The 23,554-nt window shown below is 49.8% G+C and overlaps 1 protein-coding gene across 1 annotated transcript in view; it reads left to right on the forward strand.

Moving 5' to 3' along the window:
- Window positions 1-23,554, forward strand: part of PRTFDC1 (phosphoribosyl transferase domain containing 1) — a 212,852-nt gene that overhangs the window by 85,378 nt on the left and 103,920 nt on the right. Inside the window, exon 2 of the mRNA XM_086941661.1 lies at window positions 2,400-2,506. Within this exon, the coding sequence (XP_086797787.1) occupies window positions 2,400-2,506 (107 nt within the window). The remainder of the gene's footprint in view (window positions 1-2,399; window positions 2,507-23,554) is intronic.

A 23,554-nucleotide genomic window follows, 5' to 3' on the forward strand; every position in this document is an offset into this window, starting at 1 on the left:
TGTTTTCGAAAACACATGTTTTGTCATCTAACCCGGGATATGTTGTTCTAAACAAGCAGGGAGTGGAGACTGGCAGACAGCGCAAAGGTCCTGAGACAAGAGAGCTGTGTCAGCTGGAATGTAGAACAACTATCAATGAATGTTAAGGTATAGGGTCCTCTGCTCAGCCCCGAGATCTATAATCCTAAATAATTTAGCTTTTGTAGTGAGGGTGGGTTTAGGCAAATCTGTCAGATAATATGACAGGGCTTTTTATTGTCAGTGGTCTCATAGCCATTTTAATGACATTACTGACATGTATTTGTTTACTATTTGTGGCGCCACTTTTGCACATAAGAGCATTATAGTTTAAATGAATATTTTAAACTTTCTTTGTGTCTCTTCTATTTTTGGGGACAAATATCAGTGAGAGAACAAAGGGGGTTTACTTGCTACCGTGATCCTGATAGGTTCGGGAGGGTTGTGTTCTGGGGTGCAAAATCACTTGTCTCTCTGGAAAGGTAAGAAGGGCAAGTGAGGCACTATGAGCTCCTCGGATTTGGGTCCTTAGATGCTGATGAGGTATGGTGACTCAGTTCCTACATGCCGACGTTCTGTGTTCCCAGGCATAGTTCTGTTCCTGAACAGAATCCCTGCAACACAGCACTCAAAACAAGGCCAAATACAGCACAAGCAAAACAGATCAAGCACCTCCTAAATGCCTCAATCTTGATCTCTGGTTTTTACCATTCTCACTTGTGGAGCCCTCTCCAGAACCGTGTGTCTGCTACTGAAGTGGATAAACCTCAAAACTTAGTCGAGGAGGGATTAGGCATGCCTGGAGAACGTTCGTTCAGTGTCTGTTGAATAGGCCCTGTGTCCTGGGAGAATGTTTTGTGGACAGTACTTTCCGTTTAGGCCGCTAAAACTTGTTTAGAACTGCACACCTTTAGGGTATTCTGCTTTTCTAAATCTTGCATGCCCTGGTTGGCAGACAAACCCAAAATGAATCCGACTCTTCACGGCACAGTGAAAGCAGGGCATTGAAATTAATAATATCAGAGGCGTACCAAATCTTGCACTGAAATAGGGCCTTACCCATGAAACATTACACACCAAGGCAAAAGTAGAAAACAATAAATTCTTTAAATTTTTCATTGTATTGCCCCGTCAAAACTCCCTCCTTGTTGTTGCTGGCCTTTCTTTATCCCCCTATCTGATGTATAATTCATTGTAATGACCTCACGAGGCAGGAAGGGTGCAACAAGCAGTCTGGCCTTTAGCTGCTGGCCCACAGTGAAAGGAGTGGGACGCCATAAACCAGAACATCCAGGAGCTTAAAAGTGGCCAACCGCTCAGCGCCTCTCCCACTAAGGGAGAAGGAAGCCAATAGATGCCCATGTCACCCCAACACTAAGAGACCATGGGATCTTTGATCAACTGAAGGTGGAGATCGCAGGCTTAGTCGTACAACTGGGACGTACGACCTGGCTGACACTGCTTTAAAGACGAGAATATGTTGTTAGCAGCTGGACCATAGGGAGCGATCGCCACTCATGGGTGGATCCCCAAGGGGTGCTGATGGGTCTGGTAGAAGGGTTTCCTGCACTTGTGGGCCATGGCTCAATCTTTCTATGTGTATCTCACACTGATGACTCTGGTGGTAGGCTTATCAAGTAGAAGGGAGGCAGGCCCTGCCCACAGGAAGGGTTGCCATCTGGCTGTGTTTTTTGATGGCATGACCAGTATTTTAATGTCCTGGTCGGTACAAAAATTGGGAAAATCACATAAAGCCAGTGTTTTTTCCCCCTTATCAGTAAATACTTAAAACAGTAAACATAAGAAAGCACTTTAAAACGTGTCTTGGAGCTGCCTTAATGATCCCGGACTAATAATTAAAGTACACAAAGAAATAAAAAAAAAGTTTAAAAGTTAAAACAAACGACTTTATATAAAGGTCTATTTAAGTATCCCATCTGGGTCTTCTCGGGATCCTAAAATGTAAACAAATGGCCTTTATTCCACAGGCCTCAAAATCAGCTGGCTCCAGTTTATCAAGCAACCTGGCAGACAAATGTGCCCTAAAGCCAAAATCTAACCAGCACCCCAGAAATACAGCTGACCACTAATCCGCATCCTCTGCCCGAGCAGCAAAGATAGAGGAGGAGTCAAGGAGCGGATTTGAGGTTAATGCCTGGCAAGGGAGTTCATTGGTGGAAATGAATTATTGTTTTGCTTTCTTTAACTCCTGGTTTCATGGCAGTTGTAGTTTGAGTTAATGTTTCATATTATTTGCTACTATGTAAAGAATAGTCCTCCTGTCTAAATGTAGAATCACTGTTGTGTAATCTGAAACTGTATTTTTAGCAACCGTTCCATGACCTAAATTCAAGGTAATTAGTAGATGGTCTTTTTTTCAGATTCCTGATGACTGGCCTGGCTACAAGCTGGATTTGTTTGTATTACCACAACACTACTGTGAAGATTTAAAATGTGTATATATCCCGCATGGTGTTATAATGGATCGGTAAGTGGGCTTTTTTCATAACTGCTAATTTGCTACTTCACCTTTATTTTCTTTAAAAAACGAATTGCTAAAGACACACAAAATGCCCTGTTATGCTTCTGTGAATAGGGAGTTGTTGACCTATTATTTGCAATACCTTGCTCCTTCAGGAAGTGCAGGCTCTTTTTATTTTAATGCTCGTTTCCCCATCGATATATTCCAGGTCTCTGTTACCGCCATTGACCCTTGCCGTTGTACATCGATAACCGTTGGGTCATTTATCTTTAGGTTTAAAGTATTTTATTCAGCGTGACACACCAAAACAAGTACACAGCAGCATAGGATCGGCAGATGAAAGGGTGCATAAGTCTGGCATGACACAACTTTTTAATACAAACGCCACCCCCACCCCAACATGTAAGTGCCCAACCCCCCCCCCCCACCCCACCCCCACCCACCCACTGTCCAGTGCGCTATTGACAAACAGCCTATACCCCAAGGCCGTAGTTGATTAGAAAGGAGGGCTTCACCCCACTCGCTGATCTGGCGCCACCGGGCTCGTCAGCCGCAGGAGGCAGAGGTATCTCGGACAAGTGAGTTCCCTGAACTCTGTGAGCAGCAGAGAGTGAAATGTTTGCCACAGTTCATTAAATTGCGCTATATCCCCAGCCACCACCAAAGACATTTTCTCCATACCCAGCACATGCCACAGTCTATGGAGCCAGCCCGTGACCGTGGGCGTTGTGTCTGTGCGCCAGTATATCAAGATGTTCTGAACTGCAGAGCCAAGGGCGATGGCGATCTGTCTGCCTCTTCTAGCCCTGAGGGGATACATTAAATCGTTTGGGAGTCCTAGCAGGGTATACGCCGGGAAGCGCGGGAGCTCAATGCCAAAATGAGAGTCAATTTCATCCAGCACTTCCTTCCAGTAACCAGTTAAGAGTGGACACTCCCATAGGATATGTGTCAGCGTACCCCGATGTCCGCACCCCCGCCAGCATGTGTCTGTCTTACTATGGTCGAACTCATGGATCCGCTCAGGCGTGTAGTACCAGTAAGTGGACACTTTGGTGAATGTATCAGTGAGACCCATATGATATGCGGAGTGGCGCGCCCTATGAGAGATGTGGTCCCATTCCTTAGGGCTCAACGTCCTCCCAAGTTCCCGTTCCCATCTAGCCCTCCCGGGGTTTTGAAAGTGTGTTGAGGGCAGTTGTAAGAACTTATACAAGTCTGAGATTAGTTTTGAGTCTGACGTACGGGACAACAACCATCTCTCGCACGGCGAAAGCATCCTATCCGCCATGTCCCTCACCTTTGGCTGAAGAGCCCAATGCCGGGCCTACATATAATGGTGTCTCTCAGTTTCGGGGAGTGAGAACTCCTGTCGAAATTTTGTGAACGGGATGACCCCCTCAGGGCCATACAGGTGACATAGTGCTCTGCACCCAGCCTGCCGCCAATGTGTAAAGGTTCCTTTCTCCATTCCGGGAGTGAAAGCGGGGTTATCCACCAGCGGCGAGAGCGGCGAAGGGAATGTAGTGAGGTCATACCGAAGGTAAGTTGCGTCCCAAATCCGCAAAGGCACCCTAGTGATGAAAGAGGCGTAGAGGTTCTTAGGCCGATGGGTCCGGTGTAGGAACAGTATCTCCTGCAGAGGCCGCCCCGCCACCGCCTGGTCCTGGAAAAGCCAGTGCTTATCCGACTCCCATCTGCACCACTCGACCAAATACCTCAATTGCGTCGCCTGAAAGTATTTACGGAAGTCGGGAATGCCTAGACCCCCAGCGTCAGGTGACAAAAGGGAGAGGGCACTGCGCAACCTAGGCTTTTTCCCCTGCCAAATGAAACGGGCCACATCTGATTGTAGCTGTTGTATCCATCCTTTTGGTGGTTGAAGCGGCAGGGCCCTGAATAAGTAGAGCACCTGCGGCAAGACCGTCATCTTCACAGCAGCAATTCTACCCAACCAGGAGAGGATGCCGCGATTCCAACGGCCTAGTTCGTCCCTGATTTTAACTCCCAGGGCTAGGTAGTTAGCCGAGACCATGGCCGGCAACGTAGGAGCTATCTGAATCCCCAAATACGGTATCGCCTCTGAGGACCAAAGTAACAGGAACCTGTTCTGCAGATACGCCCTAGTGGCAGGTGCCAGGGAGATATCCAAAGCCACTGACTTCCCCATATTCACCTTAAAGCCCGAGGCCGAGCGCTGCCAGTTCTTCCATACAGGCCGGCAGTGCTATCCGGGGTGCAGCCAACGTGAAGATGACATCGTCAGCGTAGAGACTAATTGTGTGGACAAATCCACCCATCCGTATCCCTTCCACTGCTGGACGCGTCCGTACCCTTTGGGCGAACGGTTCCATGTACAGAGCAAAGAGCAAGGGTGAGAGCGGACAGCCTTGCCTAGTGCCTCTCTCAATGGTGAAGGCTGCAGAGGTGTGGCCGTTTACCCGGACCACTCCGAAGGTTCTCTGTAGCAATTGAGAATCATAGATCGAAACTTCTCCCCAATACCCGCCTTCACCAGTACCTGCTCTAAGAAAGGCCAATGTACGCGGTCAAACGCCTTCTCTGCGTCAACCGTGAGCATCATCCTTTCACCCGGGATCCGGGAAGCCTTTTCCAGCAGATGGACCACCCGCTTTGTATTATCCATTGTCTGCCGCTCTGGGACAAAACCCGCCTGATCTGGGTCGATAAGGCCGGGCAAATGGGGTGCCAAACGACTGGCCAGTATCCCAGTGTAAAGTTTCAAATCTACATTCAAGAGGGATATCGGTCTGTAGGACCCACAGTATTTAGGATCTTTCCCTGGTTTGGGGATGACCGTAATAGAGGCCCTCAGGAGGTCAGGCGGGATGGCGCCAGGTTCCGCAAAAGAGTTGAAAAGGCGAGCAAGGACCGGGGCCAACGACTTGCAGAACGTCTTATAGAAGAGGGCAGAATAGCCATCCGGGCCTGGTGCTTTGCCGTGTTTGAGTCTGGCAATGGCCGACACCACTTCCTCTATGCTAATATCCCTGTGCAGGTGGTCCGCCTGCAAAGGGTCCAAGGCAGGCAGGGTGACCGAGTCTAAATAGGAGGTCATAGCCGGCACATCCGATATGTCGCCGGCGTGAAGGTTTTCATAGAACCCTCGGAACACGGCCGAGATACGGGCGTCGTCCGTCACTGCAATGCCTGTGGGGTCAGAGAGTTCTTTCACTAACTGACTCTGCCTAGCAAGCCGGAGTCTATTGGCCAAAAGTTTGCCACAACGATCCCCCCAGTATAAAAGGCATGGCGCAGCTGCATATTCCGCTCGGTCCACATCCAAGGCGGCAAGAAGTTTCCTTGCTTCTTTAAGCTGCCGCCAAATTCTTGGCGCCCCTGTCCTGCGGTGAATCAACTCCAGCTCCCGGACTCTGTCAGTAAGCTCATCCCTCTTTATCCTGCGTTCCTTGTTTTCGGCCGCGGAAATCGACAGGAACTCCCCCCTGAGGACTGCCTTCAAAGCTGCCCACTGCGTGGCCCGGGTGATATCTGTGTTGTCGTTGTGAGACAAATATTCACGGAGCACCTGCTCAATACGGTCCGTCACCGTTTTCCTATGTAGCAGAGTATCCCTGAGGTGCCAAGTCCTCGCCGGAGAGGCAGAGGAGGGCAGGCAAAAGGAGGCCTCAACCGGGGCGTGATCCGACAGGGAAATTACCCCCATGTCCACGGCGGTCGCCAGAGTCTGCACTGGTGAGGTGACCAAAAGACGATCAAGCCTCGCGTATGTCTTATGCGCGTGGGAAAAGTACGAGTAGTCCCTGTCTGCGGGATGCATGTGACGCCAGAGGTCCAGGAGGTCCACCTCCGCAAGCCTGGCCCTACAACCAGCTGAGAATTCCCCGACTTGCGGGGAGCGCTGCGCCGATCTGTCTACGGCAGAATCAAAAACCATATTAAGGTCTCCCCCGAGTATAATATGCCTGTCCGGCGAGGCAGTGATCTCTTCTACCGCAGATTGTAAGAACCGCTCCTGTTTGTCGTTGGGACTATAAAGGGAACCTATCGTGAATGTAAGTCCCCCCACCTTGAACCTGTGCGCCAGCAGCCTCCCTTTTATTTCTGCGAATTTGTGAATGTGTTCCCCTCTAAAGTGTCGAGCCACGTGAATCGCCACCCCGGCTGTCTTGGTGGTACTGGAGGAAAAAAACTGCGTCGGGAATTTATGAGAGCGTAACCTATGTGTGTCCTGCGGTAATAAGTGTGTTTCTTGAAGGAGGCATATGTCCGCTCGGGCATTTTCTAACAGGGAGAGCACTGCCCGTCGCTTAATGGGATTGTTCAGGCCCCGAACATTCATGGTCACGACTTTAAAAGTGTGAGGAGGCATAATGGAAAGTGTATGTAAAGGCGTTGGCGTCCTGCGTGGGGGTCATAGCAGGTGGGTGCGCCCCGCCGAACTCAAGCAACAAAGCAATCAACCAAAAACAGTAAGCAAAGCTGCTCCCCTTTACGCCAAGCAACCTAGCACCAGCCATGAGCCCTAACTTTACCGTGCCTCCCCCCTATACCAGCCAGCTTCCCTCTCCACCCCCACACTCGCCTCCCTTCCTCCACTGATCAGAACTAGGTGGAGAAAAACTGACAAAGCAACAAGTCCCATCGCAGCGCACTGGACAACCCCTTCCCCCACTCCCAACTCCCACAACCCTCCCGTTCCCCAACACCCCAACAAAACCCCCTGTACCCCCAAAGCTCCGTCCCTGTCCACCCAAAAATGGAGTCAAAGGAACCATTGTCCAAGCCCGGCCCAGACGGGCAAGTCTATGGTAAGTCTCAAAAGTGGACGTCCAGCCACCACGCAACCCCCGCTCCCCCCCCCCCTCCGACCCCCCCCAAACCTGCAGCTCAGAAAATGCGATGTCGATCTCTCCCCGGAGGACTTCCTTAGGCGGTCAAAGCAACCTCTCCGGTCGCCGTTTCTCTAGCGACCCCTCTCACAGCACTATCCATTTCAGCCCGGATTGTAGGCGAGTCAGGTCTCACCGAGGAGGTCGAATGTCTACGGCCAGGGACCGTTTGCCAGCCATCCCTGGTGACTCGGCGGCGACGTGGAGCGGGGGCGTCTTCGTCGTTCGCTGTGATGCCCAGTACAGCACAGGTGTCCTGGAGAGAGTGCAGCTGATGCAATGTTCCGTTCCAGCGGAAGATGAGGCGGAAAGGGTGACCCCAAGAGTATTGCGTGTCATGTTCCTGCAAAAAGTCAGTCGCAATTTTGAAGGAGTTGCGTTTTTGTAGGGTGACCACTGAGAGGTCCTGAAAGAGGGCTACCCTATGGCTCCTGAACTCCAACGAGGACTTAGTGCGAGCCACCCGGAGGATTCTTTCTTTCAGGGTGTAATCCGGCAGATAGGCCAGGAGGTCGGGAGGGGGCGCCGGGGACCTGCGCCGCGGGCCCACTCTATGTGCCCTGTCAATTCTTATAGAAAAGTCAGTCAGTTCATCCAGGATATCTCTGAACAGATCCTGCAGGTAGCCTGCCGCATCCTCCCCTTCTTCTCCGAGAGGCACACCCTGGACCCGAATGTTGTTCCTCCGGGAACGGTTCTCCAAATCCTCCACGTGTGATTGTAGATCGATTTGTTGGTCTCTGAGCCTGATCACTTCCTGCTGAAGCTGCGCAAATTCCTCGTCCCGGGCATGGCCAGCCTCCTCCACGGAGGTCACCCGTTCACCCAAGCCATCAACCTCTCGCCTCACCTCTCGCACCTCTCCCGCCACCTCCTGCTTGAGTGCCTGAAAGTCCTCCCGGAGAGAGCTGAAGAGCGATTCAAGGAAGGACCTGGTGATTGGCGGCCCCTCCCGCTCGCTCCCTGGGAGCTGCTTGACTGTCCCGGGGAGTGCTGTCCGCGATCCTGCCGCGCGGTGCCCCTGCTCAGCATCTCCGGAAGGGTACGGTCCCCCTTCCTACTCCCTTTGTTACCATCCATTGGAAGGCGTTTCCCAGTCTTCACAAGTGAAATCCGCGTTGAGTGCGTGGCCGAGTCGCCAACCACTCGAACCGGTCCGGAAGTCCAAGCCGTCTACGCGTCGACCCCTCCGGGCGCCGTCCGCACCTTCCTGGGCTATACGTTCCCCCGGAACCCAGCCGAGTGCATCAATCCAAGTTCTGCCACAGCCACGAAAGTTAGTCAGGCCTCCCGAAGCAGGGCGCCCCTCACTCAGCGCGCAGGGCCGTCCCCGTATATCCCAATCGCCACCTGGGTCACCCACTCCTGTATGAACCAGCTTGAACCATGACCTCGCTATCGGCAACTGGATGTGGCCCCAGGACAGATTGGGTTCACCGCCGACCGCTGAAGAGGCCTGGCGTAGTCCTCCGGCAATTTGGGCCAATCAGCTCCTCGACCCTTCTAGGAACACCAAGGGAGACCACACAGAGTTGACCGCCCCTTCTCTGCCTGGCCTCGTCGCTCACTGGGCCCCCAGGCTCATCCACCGCTGCAGGGCGAAGCAAAGAGAGTCCCCCGCTGGCAGGCTACCCGGCTGGGGAGATGGGAGCATACCTCTCCGTCCCGACCTCTCACCACCGCATCTAGGCCCACGGTTCACCAGTCCCTGCAATCACCCAGGCGCACCCCAGGCAGCCGACCCCGGGGACAGCAACCGCCAGGGGGCACAGACTCTCGCCTGGATGGTTTCCACTCGGGCCTCTCGCGGCTCTTCCCAAGGTACAGGCACCGGTAGAACCCGGCCAGCACTCCTCCGGCCCTCCGCGGTGAAAGGCAAGGCTCTGCAGGGGTCAGCCGCGTCGCCAGCAGCCAGGTACACAGCCAGTCCCGAACGAGCTCCCCCCGCCGGGCACACCACCGCTTCTCACCAGTCTCCGCGGGGGGGGGTCGCCCTCGCACTCTGCTCCGGGCTGCTCAGGCCTACAGCCTCGTTCAGCGCCTCTCGCAGTGTCTTCTCGGCCGCGACTCGGCCTCACCACGCCTCCTGGCTCGGACCGGCACACCACGGTACACTCCCCAGGCTGCGCACCGTTTCCCACCGGATCGCGCTATAGAGGCGGCCCGACTAGTCAGGGCCCCACGCCGCGCCGAGCAGTCCAGGGCCTCCGGTCGGCACTCTGGGCGTAAGCAGTCCCACAGGGCGGGCCCAGCAGCACTTCCGGTCGAGGCTCCGACCTCTGCCGAATCCGGCCCTCTGCCAAATCGCGCTGCGGACACCGTCCAGCACACCGACTTCCCTCAGAAGCAGGCGATTAGGTCCCCCACTCCTTCCGCCGCCGGTAGATCGCAGCGGTGGGGGGAGATCATCGGCAGATAAGCTGTTTAGGGGCCTGGGTCGGAGGAGATCGCCGAAGTCGCGTCCTCCTACTCCGCCATCTTGGCCACGCCCCCGTCATTTATCTTTACAAAGATTCCATCCTCCCAACGTAAATGATCTTGGGTATAATCATTGGAACCACTTTCTCTCTCTCTCCACCACTGCCCGAAAGGCACACACCATCTTCTTTTCTTCTCTCTGCATCTTACTTTGCCCAGTCTATTTTTGTATCTTAAAAACTATACCCACTCATTTATCAGTGAAGGCTCAGCTTGCGTCCATCTTTTACAGATTTCCCTCTGTGGCATTAGCATCAAGTAAAAAATCAACTTTCTCTCATCTGAGACCATCTCCACCATTCCCAGGTAATCCACTTCAACACCAAAGAAGACTAGGGTAAAGCTTAACTTAATCTCACTCTTATGGATCAATAGCAATACTTTACCCACACCACTCCAAAATCCATTCAGGGTTGGACATTTGAAAAACATGTGGATGAAGTCCGCCGCCTCCCATCTACACCTTCTGCAGTTCGGCATCACGCCCTTCTTAAACTTGGACATCTTGTCCGGACTACAAAATAAACTGTAGAGGGTGTAAAGTTTATTCTGTTTAAGTGTAGCAGGCTTCACAACACTATCTAGCAAACTCAAGGATACTTGCCACAAGTCTCCCATCGCCACATGTGGCCCTTCACTCAGCTTTTATAGGCGTGTTTCATTATCCCTTCTCTAGCTGCCACTAACTGCCTGTACATCTGGAGACTTCTTTCTTTCTTTTTTCAGTGTGCTGTATATCCTGTTTCATTTGACCTATGCCACATTCTGTCCACTTTCGGCTCTTCATTCATGATATCAACTGCAGATACTTACATTTGGAGAAAGTGCTTTCGGTGGACTTTTCACCCAACACCTCCCCTGAGAAGGGCCTACCTTCCTTTACAAGGGTGCCCCTATGCACAATGTTATCTGTCTTAATTCTAATGCACAATCCTTCGTTTAAACAGTCTGGTTGCCCTGGTGAATCCTATACAGGGGCCAACATACTATAGAATGGTTTTCTCAAGACTAGTCCGCCCTGATACCATAACCTAGCTGCCGACTGCAGGACATGCAACCCTACTTTTAAAAAAAATGTTGGTGAGCCAAATTTATAAAAGAAACCCGTTACGGCTAAAATACTAGGCACACATTCCAATATACCCTCAATAACGCTTGCATCCTGCCTCTCAATCCGCATCCTCACATTTTTAAGCTGAAACGCCAAGCACTAGATCTGAAAATCTGGCGACGCTAAGTCTCCTCTGATCATACTTTTCCTTAACCTCTTCCAGGATACTCTCCCCGCCTTGCTGCCCCAGACAAAGCTTTTATTTCCCTGAAATCTTTTCACACTGTTCTTATCGAAAATAATGGTATATTATCAAACAGAAAGTTGAATTTCAGAAGGAGCATCACCTTCACTAAATTAACACGCTCTTATACAGACAATGAAAGATGGCACTACGCTTTCATTAATCCATTACTTTCTTTGATGACCTTCTTCAGATTAGCCTTCATCATCTCACTCAGGTCCCTTGTCACATAGACTCCCAAATATCTCAGATCCTATTTACTTTCTCCTTCTTCCAATGTACAATTCCATGTCATTACTATTGTTTGGCCACATGAACATTACACACCGAAAATGCTCTAAAAACCTTACCTTCCTTCTCAATTACTCCGATTGCATGAGTAATATTTGATGTACAGATCATGAGGTCATCCACATGTAGGGCCACTTTTTCCACGAACCCATTCCAAGAAAAAGGCACTATCTGTCCATTCAACCTAAGACTCTGCGCCAGCGGCGCAATGTACAAGATAAATAGGAGTGGTGATGGGGCCCAACCCAGACTTGTCCCTCTTTGGAAATCGACTTGCTCTGCCAACTTGGCATTTATCAAAATTCTCACTTTATGGGAACTGTAGATTAACTGGATCACCCTACAAAAAGTTATTTCCAGCCCCATATATGCGACCACTTCCATCAAGTACCTTCTGTTTTCTTGATCATTGGCCTTGGCATCCAGCGTAACCACTGCCAGTGGGGCTGAAAACGTTGTAGCCATATCTATTGCTCCCACACATTTGTATGTTTGCTCATGTATACATTTCCCCGTCATAAACCCCTTCTGATCTTTGTTTATTAACCCTCTCACTACCTTATCCAATCTCCTTGCTAAAATTGCGACAAAGATCTTGAAATCGCAATTCAAAAGTGAGAAATGTCTGTAGGATTTAAAAATCAAACTAATGGTTGCTTCATACCAAGTAGCAGGTAATTGGGCCTTCCCTTTCAGCATTTTATTGAATAAATCTCTTCAAATCAGTGTAATTGCATTTTTGAGAGTAATATACTGCTCCACTGGTATTCTATCCAGCGCCGGAGCCTTCCTTTTCTTGCTGGATTTTAATACTACATCAATCTCCTCTGTTATTTCCTGTATTAAACGCCACTGCTGTTCCTGACTCAGTTCACTCACTTTTCGTCCCCTTAACCTGTGCCTCAATCATACACTATCCAGGTTATTTCATTCTCAATCCATATTTCTAAAAAAGTCATAAAATGCATCACCAATATATCCCTTGTATCTCTCTGTTAGAAATGGCCCTTCCTAGGGTGCTTTACCTCCACTTTTTGCATTTCTCCTTTCCAGTTTTCCGCAGCTCTGGATGCTAGCCTTAGGACTTTGGATACGTTTGACACTGCCATTCAGTTCCAAAGATTGTGCTCGTCATATACATGATTGGCTGATTCTAGTTAGCTGTAATTCTCGTGTCGGGGGTTAAGACATATGCACTCAGGTCATGTATCTTGAATGCTCCTCCGTGGACTTGCAGTACTGGCTGTGCACTCACGGAGGTAGCTCATCGATTGTGCCACCGGTTTGCCCTAGTGGGGACTGTGTGCATAGGTTAATGTTATTCAGCAAAGACTGCGTGCCAAGGTTCTGCATGTGTCTTGCTATATCGGAGTTCTCCCTGGTGACAGGGTGTGGTGATGGGAAGAGGTTGGGAATGTGAGTGTATGCGTTACCAGCAAGGGTTGTGAATGGCACTGGGTGTTGTGTCGGGATGATGGGGGCCTGCTTCTCACATTGGATTAGCCGGAGAGGGTGTAGGGAATGGCTATCAAGCAGTATTTCCTACGGGCAGAATAGTAGCAGTGTAGCGTTTGGTATCGATGAATTTGTAAATGGCGAATCCTCTCCAGTAGTGCCAGACAGTTCGACATTATTGTGATGGAAATGTCACTTTGGGAAAGTGGGCATTTTGATTGTTGTGGCCTTTCAGCTGGCCTAATTCACAACTGGGTGCTAGGGGAACAGTCATATCTGTGCACTCTTGATAGATGACCATAGACTAGGAGCTCAGGGGAAACTGCAGACCTCTGACTCTTAGGAGCCTTTCTGGGATGGTTACTTGGGTGTGGAATTGGCACCTGCATTCCTAGGGACAGGGTCTTGGCCCCGACAAAAGATTTTGATCAAACCTCCTGGGGAAGGATGGCAGACAGGACAACATTTAGTGAGGGCCTATGCATTTCAAAGGTGGCCTTTTGAACTGATCGTATCTTCAAAGGCCATTTTGGGAATAACTAGTGGGGCTCTGGTCACCGAAATTGGAGACGCTTTTGATTTTGGGCCACACTACCCTGGTTCGACGTTTGGACATCGATGCAAGGAATCATTAGGGCAGGAGGAACTGCAACTGGACTTTCTGTAGACTTGTGGTGGCCTGGAGCTTGCACCACTCTAGGAAGGGGACTATAAGTTAATGGGGTTTGCCTGGCGTTGCTGGCCTGTAACTAAGTTCCAACTATCGTGGCCTTGGTCCTGAAGTACTCTCCGAGGGCCGATGAGCTGCCTTCTGTCCATAAGATCCCAGGATCTCACAATCTTCATGAGATCGTAAGGACCACACGGGGTGCGGCTGAGACAGGTTGAAGTAGTTGGGACAAGGATTGCCCTGACGTACACCATCATCGCGGTGTGCAGAGGAGTGTGCGGGTAAAGATCAGCAGCCACCTGGAGTGCCGGGATGTGAGAAGTTCGAGAGACCCGTGCCTGCAACCAGGGGACTTGTGCTAGCTTATGCTGCAGAGCATGTGGTGTTTGAGGGGTGCCGGAGGAACCTGAGCCAGAAGCTGAGACTTTCTTTCTCGCCTCCAGATCAGGAGGACGACAGTGCCTGACATTGCAGCCTCTGTCCGAGGTCGTTGGCTCCCTCTTCCTGGACCCACGCCACACGGTGCTTTGTTGTGGAGAACACCGTGACAAGGCAAGAGGGTCCGTTGTGTAGAACTGTAGAGTATTTTTATTCAATTTGTATCTTGTTTTGATTTCAGCGTGTGTAATACTAAGACAAGGGTTTTATACAGATGGTGTGTAGTCTTTTTGTGGCATACACAGTGTGTTGTAAGGATGGTGTTGTGCCAATACTCTACACTCGAGCCCGGAGGATAAGCCAGACTGCTCTGTGCCATGAACCATATGGTGAGCACAGGTTATCGGACACGTGTATCATACTCATCCTATTTGGAACGCTAAATTCTGACTGGCTTTGATTTGTCACAGCCAGCTTGAAACTACTGGGTCTAACACTCTGAGTGGTATCTCTTGTATTAGCCTTTATTTCTGTTATAGGATACCTGATTAATTCTGCCTTTGTTTTCCATATACTCTTTCAGGTCCTACTGTGAGGCCTTCAGTGAAGTTTCTACCTCTTGTCTTCTCCCAACCTCCAAATTGCCTGCAAAACCCTCTGCAGTTCTCCAAACCTCTGCTCCATACTAGTAATCTCAGCCCGCCTCTTCTTGTTCTGAAAATGTCACACAAGTAACCTGACCTCTGAGTAATACCTTGTAGGCATCCCACAGTATATGGGTACTAGTTGTGCCAATATTCACAGAAGAAGGAAAGTGACTGAAGGACCAGGATGGTGGTGCAGGAGTGGCAAGTGGGGAAGTGAATGATTCCCAGTACAAGCTAGGAGCTGGTGACGGTGTTGAGGTGGGATCCGCAGAAATTTGCAGAATACCGTTCGATACCGTCAGTCATGCGCTGCTACTGGAAAGGCTGAGTGACTTTGGCATCAAAGGCCGGGCTTTCGAGTGGTTGCAGTCCTTTCTGTCAGGAAGGACACAAAGAATACAACTCGGAGAAGAAATCTCCGCAGTGGGAGAAATAGAATGTGGGGTACCTCAGGGCTCAGCCCTATCCCCACTGCTGTTTAACCTATATCTGCAGCCTCTGATTGCCTCCCTGGCGAGTATGGGCTGCACAGTATATAACTACGCAGACGACACGCAGCAGCTGCTGAGTGTTGACAATACAAACACCGCCCAACTCCACACTCAGAATATCTTGAGACACACGGTCCAGTGGATGACAGGAAACCTCCTAAAAATCAATCCAGACAAGACTGAGGTCTTGGTTATTTCATCTACCACCTCACCATGGTGTGACCTCTACTGGCCCGCAGAGTTAGGTCCAGCCCCAAAACCCAGTTTGAACGTGAAGAGCCTGGGGATCAAACTGGATTGTGACCTCTCTATGGTCAGCCAAATCTCTTCAGTGGTGGGCAGCTGTACTAATATCATCCGACAGCTACTGAAATTAGTGCCTATCATTTCCCAATCTATGCTACGTTCCATCGTCGCAGCTACTGTGATTTCACGCATAGATTATGGAAATGCCCTCTACCTTGGCCTACCAAAAACCTTGATAAATAGGCTACAGGTGGTGATGAATGATGCCGCTCGTCTTATCTTCAGACAGCCAAGACACACTAAAGCATCCCCCCTGCTACAAAGCCTCCACTGGCTCCCTATTAAGGAGCGAGTGGAATTTAAAAATCTGTGCATCGCCCATAAAGCCATCTATGGCATGGCACCTGCTTACATCAAAGATCGCCTGGCAATGTATAGCCCAAAGAGAGCTCTTAGGTCCTCAGACTCTCAGCTATTAGTCTGCCCTCGGTACAAACTTGCCACCAAGGGCGGTAGAGCCTTTTCGGTGCTGGTTCCGCATTTATGGAACACACTACCTGAGCCACTACGAAAGGAAGGAAACCTCCTACGTTTCAGAAAGGGGCTGAAAACGCTGTTGTTCAGGAGAGCCCTGTGAGCCACGTAGGCTAGTGGATGCCCTCTGTACTGTCAAAGTTGTTGTTTACCATCGATTCCCGAGCGCTTAGAGGCCTGTAGGTGATTGAGCGCGCTACAAATCAAAAATAACAATAACAATAACAATAACAATATCTTCCTGGCGATGAAAAAGGGGCTTGAGGTCTTGGTAGCTAATCAGTTGGGGACACAGGAGACTTGTGTTGTACTTGAAAGAAAGTTGGATAGCCTGGCTCTGTGAACTGAGGCGCTAGAGAAAGAAGTTAAGGTGCTCATCTAGATAACCAAGGTGAAGTCTACAGAGATTGCAAGGTTGAATCAAACAGAGGTCCTAGAGAAGATGGAGAGTTTAGAGAACAATGCAAAGAGGAACAATACATATGAATCCTCAATGTAATGAAAGGTGTAGAAGGGGAAGATTTAAAAGCTTTTGTGGTGAATCTTTTAAAATGCACAGTGCTACGTGGGGATTCCGATATTGATCTCTCCCACCAAATTCAGAGCGTACATACGGACCCCTTTAAGTTGAGTGAAGGGCGAAGAAAAGCTAGGAAGATTTTGATGACTTTTCTTACCTAAAGGGTAAAGTAGAAGATACTGGGAGTGGGGCTCATGTCCAAAGCACTGCACTGGTAAGGTTGAAATGTTAATATACATTCTGACCTATCTAAACAGGCACAGGATAAGCAATGGGAACTGGGCAAACAAATATGTAATATGATGTTGAAATTTAATGAGGAACAAGTGGTATTTTGGGCCCCACAGGATAAAGGCTCGCAATGACAACAATTAGATAATGTCAAGTCAATTAGCGGGAGGGTCTCCTAAGGTGAGGGTGCACCAGGAGAAGTGAGGGGGTGGATGTAGGAGTGCCTAGGTGGGGAGCTTGAGGGTGGAAAAAGAAAAAAGGTCCTCAATTCACCATTCTGTGTGCCGTCAAATAGCCCATTGCAGATTTACGAGAAGATGTGGAGGCAGGAAAGGTTTTGATTAGAATTGGGGGGAAGGTTAGATGATAGGGTCATTTCACATCATTTCTAACCTGGCTTGACAATGGGCTAAGAACCTGGAAGATGCAGCGCCAAGTAGTTACGTATTTGTAAGAGTATGGTGCACGAAGGAGGAGTGTTTGGTGATTTTTAGCACAGAGTGATGGGTGATAAGTTAGTACCAACTGATTAGGGATGCTGCATGACAGGGGTTGTGATCTTGGAGAGGCAGAGGTCCGATATAGAAATCGAGGATAGTAGGGTAGATGGAAAGGGGAGATGTGTAGTGCAGAAATTGAAAGTGCAAGTTGTAAGGATAGTGTGTGCTTGTTTCTTTAGCCCAATTGTAGACGATCCCGACCATTAAAAGAGCTCTTCATGAATTTAGTGGACTATAGCTCCACTATAGCGATAGGGGGAGATTTTAATGTCCTGATGGCTAACAAATTAGACAGGTCAATGGCTCGTTCTCGGGTACACTCTCCAAAATGCCAATTGCTTCTATCCATTCTGATTAAAGAGCTGGAGTTGTGTGATGTCTGGAGACTGAGGTCAGGTGACACAAGCGGGTTTACTTTCCATTCCCAAAAATATGGGCTTTTCTCTAGATTAGATACATTTTATTGGATAGAAAGTAGGAAATGTACAGTGTGTAGAGAGCATTGACCTTTCCACATTTCAGATTGCAATAGTTACCTGGAATTAAAGGTAGCTAGACAGTGGCAAGGAAGGAGATGGACTGTGGATAGGAGGATACTCCATACGGAAGGTGCAATTCAAAGGCTGTAAAGCCGCTCTAAGGCTTTTAAATGTGAATATTGTCACAACTAGGAGGTGCAGTCTGTCTTGGCCAAGGTATACATGGAGAAGGTGCAGGCATCAAAAGAAGGTTGTGGTAGCTATTCCCTCTACTTTCTGGTGCCCAAGAAGGACAGAGGCCTTCATCCATCCTAGACCTGCACCTTCTAAACCTTTTCCTGAAAAAAGAGAAATTCATAATGCTCAGACTCGCACATGTCCTGTCTGCCTTGGACACAAGAGATGGTAGTGTTGTACTTGCAGGACGCATTTTTCCACATCCCCGTCCTGCCTGTCTGCAGACTTTACCTGTGGTTGACAGTGGGCCAAGATCACTTTGAGTTTGCCATGCTCCCCTTTGGCTTATCAGCGCCCCTCTGGTGTTCCCTACCTCGACAATTGGTTGTTGAAGGCTGACTCGCCCTTCCCACCTCCAGACTATGGTGAACCTCCTGCACTCGCTGAGGCTGACTATCAACATGTCGAAGTCACACTTGACTCCCACTCAGACGCTCCCCTCCATCGGACTTGTTCTGGACACTGCAGTTTCGGGTCTATCCTCCTGAGCAGCGAGTCCATTATATTCAAGATATGATACTGATGTTTTGGGCTCTATCCTGAATTCAGTGAGGCTGTTGGGCCTCATGGCCTCCTGCATTCTGCTTGTTACTCATGCCCGTTAGCATAGCCAGGCTCTGTAGTGGGACCTGAAGGCCCAGTGAGAGCAGCATCAGAGGAATCTGTCTGATATGGTCCTGATCTCGTAGGGAACTGCAAAAGATCTGCAGTGGTGGCTGACTAACTGGAACTGCAATTGGGTCAATGGCAGACCCCTTTCACTTCCCCAACTGGAGCAAACTGTAGTGGCAGATGCGTCACTCCAGGGCTTGGGTGACCACCTGGGAGAGCTGGATATCAGAGGGTTCTGGTCTCTGACGAAATCCAGGCTCCACATCAAACTGTTGGCGCTTTGGATGATCCATTTGGCATTGAAAGCCTTTCTTCCTTTAATCACGGGAAGGTAGTACAAGTGTTCATGGACAACACAACTGCCATATTGTATTGCTACACAGAGGGAGAGTGGGGTCATGGACTCTTTGTCAAGAGGCACTGCACCTCTAGATGTGGTTGGAAAACCAGGGCACATCCCTAGTGGTTCACATAAGGGCATACTAAATCAGCCATCAATGCCTAGCGAATCACGAATGGCATCTCCATCCGGAGGTGGTGCAAAACCTCTTTCAAGAGTGGGGAGAACCTTGGTTAGATATGTTAGCTACCGCAAAGAACGTGCAATGTCAATCACAATGTCGTCTCCATTTGGAGGTGGCCCAAGGCCTCTTTCAAGAGTGGGCAGAGCCTTGTTTAGATCTGTTAGCCACAGCAAAGAACGTGCAATGTCTGCAGTGTTGCCCGCCGAAGTTTCCAAGGAAGCTCATGCTCGAAGATGCTTTTCATCTCAAGTGGAGCTCTGGCCTCCTGTATGTCTTTTTGCCAATACTACTCTTGTCCATAGTTTTCAAGAAGATCGGAGGTGACTGGGCTCAAGTCATTCATGTGGCTTTGGATTGTGCATGGAGAGTCAGGTGTCCCAAGCTGTTGAGCATGAGTATCTGTCCTCCGATCAAACTGCCTCTTCAGGAGGATCTTCTGTTCTAGCAACTGGGCAGGGTTCTACACCCGAACCTGAAAATGCTTTGCTGCCATGCATGAAGTTTGAGCAGCAACAGTTGACAGCTTTCGACCTGCCGTCCAAAGTCTGCAACATTATTTTGGCAGGCAGGTTTCTCTCCACTAAGCCGGTATATGCCTGCCATTGGACCAAGTTCATGCCATGGTGTACAGACTGACCTGTTGATCCTCTGTCTGCGCTTCTTTGCCAAATTCTCCTCTTTAGTCTTTCCTTGGCCCAGCAGGGCTCTGCTTTGGGCACGCTGAAATTGTATCTTTCTGCCATCTCGGCATTTCTGCGGTTGCTTGACCAGCCATCCCTTTTCCAATCCTCTATTGTACATAGGCTGTTGAAGGTCACCAACATAGATTTTCACCAGCACCTGATAATATGCCCCAGTGGGACTTGAATTTTGTTCTTACGTTTCTAATGTGCGCTCCCTTTGAGCCACTCCACAACTGCCCACTCAGACTGCTAACCATTAAAACAACCTTTCTAGGGGCGATAACATCTGCCCAGAGGGTCAGTGAGTTACAGACAATGTCTGCAAATCTTCCATACCTTACCATCTAGCCAAACAGGCTGGTCCTTTGGACCTGAGCATCCTTTTTACCGAAGGTGGTAACTCCTTTCCAGGTAGGCCAGTCTATCACTCTGCCTCCCCTTGAGCATGGCCTCATTACTTTTGTCCTTCCACAGATTACATTTCAAGCACTACATTTTTCTTTTTGGTTAAGCATTCCATGAGAGTGCCTGTGTTTTCCAGCTGTCTCCTTTGTGTACTTCTCTTCTTCACTTGGGGACCTCTGTGTGGCCCTTTCCCTGTCCCAGGTTCTCCTCCACCCTCCTCTTGTGTGCTTCTCCCCCTGTTGCTTTCTCGCCACTGTGCTTCTCCTCAGAAGCTTAACATTGTTTTCTCTCATCCATGTGCTTCTCTCCCACTCCACCGCACTCCACGTTGTTCTCTCTATTTCTTTTGCTTCCCCTGACCTGTGCCTTCTGTGTTGCTTCCAACGCTCCACCATTCGTGTTTTTTTGGCCCCTCACTCCACCGCTCTCTGTGTTGCTTTGGCTTACCTCACACACTGTTGCTTCCGGCCTCCTCGTTGCTGACCCCACACCTGATTAAATTTAAAAAATACTTTTGCACTTTTTGCCATTGTTTTTTTTCTTTTTTTTACTGATTCAACTATGCTTGTTAAATAAAAAGAAAAAAAACACCAGCATCATTTCAAAGACACATTCACCACAGCTGGCTGCATCATTGGTTTTTCCCCCCTCTCCTTTAGCCATGCTGTGCAGCCAGTGGCGGTTCCTTTGTATGGGCGTTGGGGTGTCACCCCACTAATTATTTTGCCCCCATGGATCCACCAGCAGCAGCAGCACTCCTCTGTTGTTAAATTTCAGCCGCCCCCGGCACGGCAAAAGTCAGCTGTCACTCAGTCGCGGGCGTGAAGTCACTGGGGGGGGGGGTTGTTGGAGCTACTTGGCTTGCGGCATTCCTCAGCCGGTGCAGCACAAATGCGCATGTCGGGTTGGCCCGATGCCTTTCCATGGCCAGCCCGACATGCGCAGTCTTACTGCTCTTGCCACTCTTTCGCTGTAACAATTGAGGGGAGGGGGTGGGTCGAAGCCGCAGCCCTACGGCCTCCTAAGGAGCGGCGAGGTCTTCTGCCCCAGGCCAATCCAAGCGTTAGTGCTGCTTTAGCTGCGCAGCGCGCCTGGATTGGCTGCTTTAGTCACTGGGCAGCGTTGGGGCATGTCAGGAGCATGGATGCATATTATGACCAATCATTGCATGGCAGGCCGTGCAGTGATTGGTGGACTGGACATGAGTCATCATCATGACTCATCAGTGACAGTCCCGCTCTCTGCTCTGGGTGCGCTCCTCTGCCTCCCTCCCTTCCCACGTGCGTAGTCGTACTTGTTGGTGGAGCGATATGCACACAGAAGACGGAGTATGAGCGTGCAACTGAGTGAGAGAGAGCAAAGTGCTCCCCTGTTGCTGCTGCTGACTGGCTGCTGACAGTGGCGTAACGAACCTTGAGGGGGCCCCCTTGCAGGGTACGTGAAGGGGCTCCCTCCGGACTAAATCTAGAGCTCCCCAGCAGAAGTGCGGTGCTGACGGGCCCCCTGGAGGTTGAGGGCCCCCCTGCACCGCGGGGGCTGCAGGGGGCCCCCAGGAGGTTGAGGGACCCCCTGCACCGCGGGGGCTGCAGGGGCCTGTGTTACGCCCCTGGCTGCTGACTGAGCAGTGCGTGCGTGCCTGCCACTGCCTGCCATCACCATCGCATTATTTAATCGGTTCGAACCTGAGGCCCGTTTAACGACGTCAGTCAGGGTTGGATTGGGATTAAAAATCGGCCCGGGAACATTAAAAAAGTGGCCTACATTTGCATATTGCCTTTGCCGAAATTGTAATTAAAAAATGGGGGAAGGGGGTAAAAAAAAATGCACAGATTAGTTTACACTGGTGAAACACACCTAAAACAAGTGAAGCCACTTCTGCTCAGACCCCCTGCCCCGCTCAGTATACATACATGAATGGGCCGGCCCAGCGAGAGAAAGGGAATGACTCCGTGGCCGTTGATAAAAGGGAGGCAAAGGAAGCCCATCAAAGGTCACTGAGACACCCACTGGGCCGCTGGCTGTACCTGAACAACAGCGACACCACCCAAATTGGCCCCCAGACTGCTCAAAAAAGCAGCCCACAGCTGGAACTGGACACTGGCCCCTCGGGCATTGCCCGGGTGCCCGCGTTACCAATCCGGCGCTGAAGTCAGTCAATGACTCTGACTCGGCAGCGCCTGCTCGGCTCGGGGGAAAAGGATCGACGAGCCCACGGCGACACACAAGTACTGCTGTGACACACACTACTAGACAGTGTAGTGCAGTGAGTGAGTACCCTGTACGATGAGTCTACATGACGAGCCGATATTTTATTGCAAATACAATGCATATAATTTATAAATGTATTTGTTGTTGAAACTTGCGAGTGAATAATGTTGTTGTGGCTGGCTGACCTCAGTTTTGCCTTGTCCGTTATTATTATGGTGCCGGGCCAAGAATCTTATCAGATAAGATGACTGTGTGTGCTGCGTCACGTCACTGGTAGGCCCTGGGCTGCCCCTGGCCTCCTCCTGGCTTGGCTGGGCATGCAGGCCCAAGCAGGCCAGGGCCTACCAGTGACGTGACGCACCACACACTAGGACATGGCTTGCCCGCCCTGACACCTTGACCGCATCAGTTACCAGTACTTTGATGAGCCAACAATATTTTCCATCGCCGATTTTACCACCACTTGCCTGGGCAGAGAAACCAGACTGAGCTTAAGACATCGTTTCAGGTACTGGGGTTTCCTTAAAAAAAATCTCTAACAGTTGTAGAAGAAGAATGTCTAGACCACAAATCCCAGAATGCACTAGTTAGTTACATTACAGCGCTCTGTAGCTTTCCAGGTTCATGCGTGAGACCTCATCCAGGTCAGATGTTTTTTTTGTTAGTATTTTGGGAGTTGCAATCATGTTTTTATAATGGAATTGTGTGGAATACAAGTCTCAGAATGCAGACTATAAAAACTTGACTTGACCTATTCACGGATGAAAACCGGACACTCTACTGTGTATCCTGTTGCGAACCTGTTTTGTGGAAGACCTGCTCAGAGGTTTTAATGCTTCAGTCACAGGCTTGTGTGTTTTGTTGTCTGCTGACTATACAGGGTCATGCAGTGTCTAGAATCAGTGTGCATGTTTTGTAGTTTCACGTTCATGTTTTCTGTGTCGCAGCAATGAATAGGGTGAGGTTAATCTAACAAAACTGCTTTTCCAGCTGGTGTTTCATCCCACCCCTGAGATGATGTAATCCAGAAATATTCTCAGCCCGGGCCTCTTAGTAAATTACAAACATGCTGTTATTATCTTTTAGGCATTATAAAGGAAGTCCAAAGACTTTAACTGGTGCAAAAGGGGTCAGCGCGTGTTCTTTGGGGACTGTGGTAGGGTTACTTATGTATCGCAAAACTATATTTATCTTTCAAACTTCCTTATGTGAAAAGCCAGTGACATTTCATATTTATCTAATGAGAGCGGATGTTGAAGGTTACAGTGTGCCACCACGTGGTAGTTGCAATCTCAA

This window comes from Lissotriton vulgaris, chromosome 10, assembly GCF_964263255.1.
Source record: "Lissotriton vulgaris chromosome 10, aLisVul1.2, whole genome shotgun sequence".
Lineage (NCBI taxonomy): Eukaryota > Metazoa > Chordata > Amphibia > Caudata > Salamandridae > Lissotriton > Lissotriton vulgaris.